The sequence below is a fragment of the Rutidosis leptorrhynchoides genome, unplaced genomic scaffold, assembly GCF_046630445.1.
Source record: "Rutidosis leptorrhynchoides isolate AG116_Rl617_1_P2 unplaced genomic scaffold, CSIRO_AGI_Rlap_v1 contig158, whole genome shotgun sequence".
In the NCBI taxonomy this organism is placed as follows: Eukaryota; Viridiplantae; Streptophyta; class Magnoliopsida; order Asterales; family Asteraceae; genus Rutidosis; species Rutidosis leptorrhynchoides.
The window spans coordinates 49,444-56,014 of NW_027266408.1; the positions used below are offsets into that span (position 1 = coordinate 49,444).

Sequence of the window (6,571 nt, forward strand, 5' to 3'; positions counted from 1 at the left end):
GAAGGTTCGGTAGATTCAAACCTTCTTCGCTATAGAACTATCAGACCCAACTCATACAATTATTTTAGTTCTGCAGCAAGCAAATTCAACAACCACCAGCCTCATTTCTAACAAGAAGAGTCGACCAATATCAACAAATTCTCTTTTTTCTTTTTCTTTTTTTTTTAAAAAAAAAAAAAAGTTAATATCAGCAAATTCTCGAAATAAATGAAAAAGATAACATAGCATTAGTTGAAACGATTTTCTCAAAACAAAGTTACTTTCACCGAAACTCTGTAACTACCAAGAACCACTAATCAGTATGACAAAAATGTGAAACTAAGAGATAGACCTATGGGGATTCTTAAAGAATATGCACATCTTTGACTGCTGTCTTAAATGAGAGTCAATTTCTTTAAATCTGAATAAAACCAGCTAGGTGTCAACCTGTGAGGAATTCATTATGCAGCTTTTCTCCTCAGTTCCTTGGCTATGGCTGCAGCTAGTTCCTCTGCATTATACTCAACCCCAAAGCACCTCGCGACTTCCATTTTTGGATTCATCATATACCTAATTACCAGGAATCAGGATCACGCACAATTCGAGATCAATTAAGAAAACATAACAGAAAAGAGAAATTGGGGCAAAGGCTCCAAACTTACATGTTGTGTGAGGTTTCAACAAGATAGTCACCTCCCTCTCCCTGAACTTTCTTGAAATAAACACGATATTCCTGTGCCATTTGCCTTATAGAACCGACATTTCAGTTAATTCGACTATTTTTGGGCTAAACTCTGCAACGACACAGCAAAGAAAAAGTTCAGTCAGAGATTTCTCATAATTACAATAAGCATGATGTTGAAAACAGATTTAGTTCTTCGGACCTTTCAGGTAAGCACGAAGTTGTACTGGGGAATCACGCTGAGGATCAAGTGTAACAAATATGGGTAAGACCTTGACATTGTCCGCCGACTCTCTCTGGGATGAAACAAAGTGTTACCTTTATTATAAGGAAGTGATTGAATATACAAAATATGATGTTGAAAGAGTCGAATATCAAACCTAATTTATCTATGGCCATCGTCATCATTTGGACCTGATCTGGTCCAACATCAGGAGATGACGTGTAGCCAAAGTAAAGGAGGACCCAGTTGCCAAGAAAGTCTTTTTCAGTAACAATCCGGTTCTCTGTATCCATCAAAGTAAAAGGACCACCAATGACCGGCCCCTTGGCAGAATCAATTGTACAAATGCTGCCTAAATCAGACATTAAAGGAAAAAGAAAGGCCTTTCAGGTAAAAAAAAAATAGAGAGTCATGTTCGCTACAAAACAATTTATCTCGTCTGTAAATCGTTTAAATACAAAAATGTTTAATTTGTGATTAACTTCACGTCCCTTCAATTCCAATCAACATAACTGATGAGTCTGTTTGCTGGAAGGTAATTCTATAAACTATTGACAGGGCGTCTAGATAAACAAGAAGAATATAAAAGCATAAACTTACTTTTCACATCCAATTTGAGAAAGATATTTGAACTTAATAACTAGGTGACTAGCATTGACAATAAGTTATACTAGCGCTAACACCTTCACTTGTGAGGGAATTTAACACCCTACATATGATCAGTGAATCCAAACCAAGCAACTCTATTTTACAGTTAAAGATAACTAAAACAGTCCGACACAATGCATTTCCATAAGAATACTACTTATCAACTTTGATCCATGGGAGAAAACTGTAAATGAAATGAGAAGACATAAAAAAAAAACTTCACCTAAAAACGACGAGAATTTAGCATTTGGATTTCGAACTGATTACATCTTATAGATAATAGAGAGACTTTTTTTCAATTCGTTCAATTCGTTTTAATTACAATTCAATTGCAAATCTTATTGATTAATTTATTTTAATTGCAATTCAATTGCAAAATCTTATTGACAAATCAACATCCGAAACATGGCGTTTTAATTAGGAATTAAATTTCTGTTGAATTAGGATTTAAAAACACAATAAAATTAAATAATTAAACAAACTATTAATAGAAGACAAATCCAATTTCTAATAGAAGACAAATCAAATTCCTAATTAATCTGCCTATCAAATCTGATTCCTAACTATATTAGGATTTCAAAAATACAATAAAATAATTAAACAAAACTAATTTTTTTTGGGATTTTATTTTTAATAGAAGACAAATTCAATTCTTAATTAATCTCCCCATCAAATCCGATTTCTAACTATATTAGGATTTTAAGAATACAATAAAATAATTAAACAAACTAATTTTTCTTTGAGATTTTAGACATAATTAATTAGCAAATATGATGAATTCACGCCATCTACTATATGTAGTATATATACTATATTTTGCTTCACATTATTGTCATACATTCATAAATACTATTCTATCTATTCTACGACACAAAAACCTTTTTTTTTTTATATTTTTGTTTTAAGATAAAAGTTTTATTTTTTATAATGTTTCAATGAATTATAGTTTAATTATTATAAAATAAGATCATATTTAAATATATCTATATCTTCATATATATGAACACTATCCGGGACATATTCATGTAATATTATACATTAGTTGCATTTTTTATTCTTATAATATATGATATCTCATTCGATGTTTAAAGTTTCAAATTCTCTATTAAATTTAATAATTAATTTATATTCTCCACTTTGACTGATTTTTCGTAATATTACGAATATATTATGGCTTTCTAATTAATCTCCCCAAATCCAATTCCTAACTATTATATATATATATATTGAATTAGTATTCCTAATCATATGAGATTCTTATTTTTTGTTCTTTTTGTTTTAGGAGTATATATATAGCTATATGCAACATACTAAATTCAATCCATATGAACAAAAAATTTCGGTACGATTTTTTTTTTGCTAAGCTAGCTTTGTTTTATTTCAAAAAGAAGCTTCGGATTAAGGTTTTTTTTTCTCATCAATACAACTATCAATATAACATTCTTTTGTTGTGTAATCAACGAAATTATATTGAAATAATTATCTTTTCAATCTTTTGATTATAAATCGTTTTATTGTAGGATGTCGTCAAATATTCTCAAATCGATGATGTTTGTCCTAGACGTATTGATTGGAAGATTAAGGCTCGCGTCTTAAATCTTTGGACAATACCAAATTTCCGTAGCCGTGAAGTATAGAGATGATTTTGCTTGATGATAAGGTTATTTTTATCCTTAGAATATTTATGATGTTGAATTTTTAGAATTTTTTGTTTTTTAATGTATCTAATAATTTTATCTTTATAAAATATATTTTATTGTGTGTGTAGCATGGCCGCATTCAAGCAACAATAAAAAAAGATCTTCTTGCAACATATAGACAACAAATAAGTGAAGGAGAGTATATAGCTTCCAAAAAATTTTCGTCTCTAAACCTACCAACAAACTTAAAGCTACTAGAAATCAATACAAATTGTTCTTCTTGAAAAATACCATAGTCCAAAAGATTTCGAACGAAGGATTTCAAAATTTGTTTTTAATTTTGGGAGCTTTGATTCAATTTTAAATAAGGAGAATGAATCGTTTATATTTGGTAAGTTTACTTTTAACTTTTATATTTAATTTTTTTTTGTTTTTTTTTATTATAATCGTATAGATCTCTTAAAAAAATAGATGTTATTGGGCATGTCGTGGAGAATGAAAAAAATAAGGAAAATAGTCAAGCCAGACAAGACAATGAAATTGCTTACCTTTGTTCTAGAGGATTTGGAGTTTTTTTTTTTATCATTATTTATGATATAAATTTAATTATGTCATTGATCTAATTTTGTTTTATTTATTATGATTTTTTATTTAAATGCTTATTTTTCCCCTATACTCAAGAAAAAAGAGGATTAATTGCACTTTGTGGGATGCTTTTGCCGAGAAAGTAAATGAAGCTATATTGAATGCTACAACTTTAAAGAAATCAATAGTTGTTATTTTATAATCGGCTGTTACGAATACTTTTAATAGTAAGTTCATCAATTTTCTATATTAATTTTTTTTAAATCTCATCATATAATATATACCATAATAAATTTTAAATAATTTTAAATTGCAAAAATTCCTAGAACAAGTAATAATTTTCAAGGAACAAAGATCTTCATCAACCCGAATCTACTTGAAGATGTTGAATATAGCCAAAAGTAATTATTTTATACCATAGATTGATTTTAATTTACACTAGATATTTTTTTTACGATTTTACTTACTGATTTTAGCTGTTATTCAAATTTGGAATTATCGAGGAGGATCTATTCTCGGATTGGGATGTAACTTATACCGTTAAGCGAGTGACATCAGACGAGGATCTCATTAAACAATTCAAGGATAAACACTTCACTTGAGTAAACTTTTTCACATTTACCTTATATATATATAATATTATAGTTGGGCCTCTCTTATTTATCACCCGTATTTTTAACATAAAATCTTGAATTTTTTTTTTCCTTCTAGACTTCTGAGAAAGAAGAAGAAGACGTCGATGCAGATTTGGAGGTATAAACACTATCGATTGAATCTTTAGTTATAAGACGCTTTTTCATTCCTAAAATATACACATATATAATGAACTTAATTTTTTAAAATTGGTATGGTAGGATACCGATCGAGGAGATAGCGACATGACTCCGACAACTGACAAATCCAATAAAAGAAAAAGAGCAATGTATATTTCATCTGATGACGAGGATGATACGGGAGAAAAACCAAGCAAAGTTTGCCCCAGATTGGTTAAAGTTAAAGTTGAGAAAGAAAATTAGCATCGATGAACTAAGCAAACAGTTATAGATTTCGTTAGGAATTTTTTTTCTTCTAATTAATCTTAATGCTCATCTGGATAGTCTTACTTAAACATTCGTTTTCGTATTTATATTTTGATGATTATCGAACTTCTAAAATATAAATTATGGTATGATGATTATATATACCATCCGTTTAAATAGTTTCTAAAAGAAAATGCCCTCCCGTCCACCGGACAGGCCCCCTGACTAGTTAATTCACAATTGCGAGAAAGACAAGGCATACCTTTCATAGCTATTCTCCTCTCATCATTGTAGTGAACAAAGGTCGCAAGTCCAGCATCCCAAGCAAATCACCTGGCTGCAGAAACATGTACACGAAGAAAATTTACTGACAATCTCGAACATACATTGAAAATGAGACATCAGATTTCACGCATATAACAGTAGAAAAAACTGCCACACATAATGAGAAACTATAAATGAATTGAAAATCGTACAATGGCAAATGAAATCCAACTCCAAGAGGAGTGAGCTCGTGCTTCCTCCTCCACAGTTTTGACAATCTTTTTTCCATTGCGAGAGTTCCGATAGCTAGACGACTAAAAGCTCCTCGATTGGCCAAACCTGCAACAGATACATAACAAAAATCAATTCAGCATATAAACATCAGAAATAAAGAAACCCATCTTAAACAAAGTATACCCAATCGGAATCACACAATAGGAAGACTACACAGTGCAAGTTATCGATTAAAATAATTTAGTATATACTAGCTCATTCAACAGCAGATAGCTGAGAACTGGGGTAAAATGTGGAGAATTCAGGCAAAGGATAACCTTGGAAGCAGAGGGAATCGGAGTTTGGGGGAGAGGAAAAGGACTCGAGATCGCATATTTTTCTTTTACTATTGTTCGTACTTCATAGATTTCTGAAGAACGAAAACTGTATTTAGACCCATTGTTAGACTTCTCGCAGGCAGCAGCTTCCTTAATTTTTTGTCTTTTCTTTCGCTCCAAACAATAGTTATAATTTCTCTTTTCTTTTGCCGCGATTATTATTTATTACCTACTTCCTACCTGAACTTTGCAAACAGTTCCATTGTCCCACCTAAACTACCATTCTGTTCATTTTGCTACCCGAATTTCACCATCGTTAGAGCGTCCGCATCACCGGTTCCAATTTTCGGTCCCAATTAATACCCCATTACACATAAACATAAGTATTCAAAAAATTGGGACCTACAAAACTTAAAACCATATTCTCCATCGCATGATCTCAATCTTTTAAATACATTATAATTATTTATTATAAAATATTATTATGAAAAAATTGATTAATTTTTGTGTAATACCACCTATATTTCAAAATAGACGATGTTTCGTAAAATTTTATAAGTATTTATATAATTTGTAACCTTATATTTCGGATATATACGTAATAATGCTATAAACAACATCTATGTTTTTTCTTTAGACTCCGTAATGACTAATGACTCATCCTAAAATATATCTTGATTTAACAACATTTTAAATATCCACATGGGAAATATTAATTAATGATATTAACTTGAGCAAATTTTTCATTAAATTAAATCTTTAATCTTATATACATATATATTATCTGCAGATCCCAAAATCATGTCCAGTATCTTCTTCTTATAGACAATAGTGATATTTTTTTAATTTGTTCTAATTGTAAATTCAATTGCAATTTAATTATAAATTTTATTGTCAAATCAGCATCTGACACATGGCGTTTTATTAATGAATAGTAATTTAACACATATATTTTTAAACTTTGAGTTTCAATAAGAATC

General features: G+C 30.0%; 1 protein-coding gene across 1 annotated transcript; it reads right to left on the reverse strand.

Annotated features, from left to right (window-relative positions):
* Window positions 1-440: 440 nt before the first annotated feature.
* On the reverse strand, window positions 441-5,713 carry LOC139881455 (protein SCO1 homolog 2, mitochondrial-like). Its single transcript, XM_071865928.1, is given in 9 exon segments — window positions 441-549; window positions 642-744; window positions 747-773; window positions 864-953; window positions 1,042-1,236; window positions 5,039-5,095; window positions 5,098-5,113; window positions 5,198-5,379; window positions 5,710-5,713. Coding segments are annotated over 9 exon segments (783 nt in total).
* Window positions 5,714-6,571: the final 858 nt, after the last annotated feature.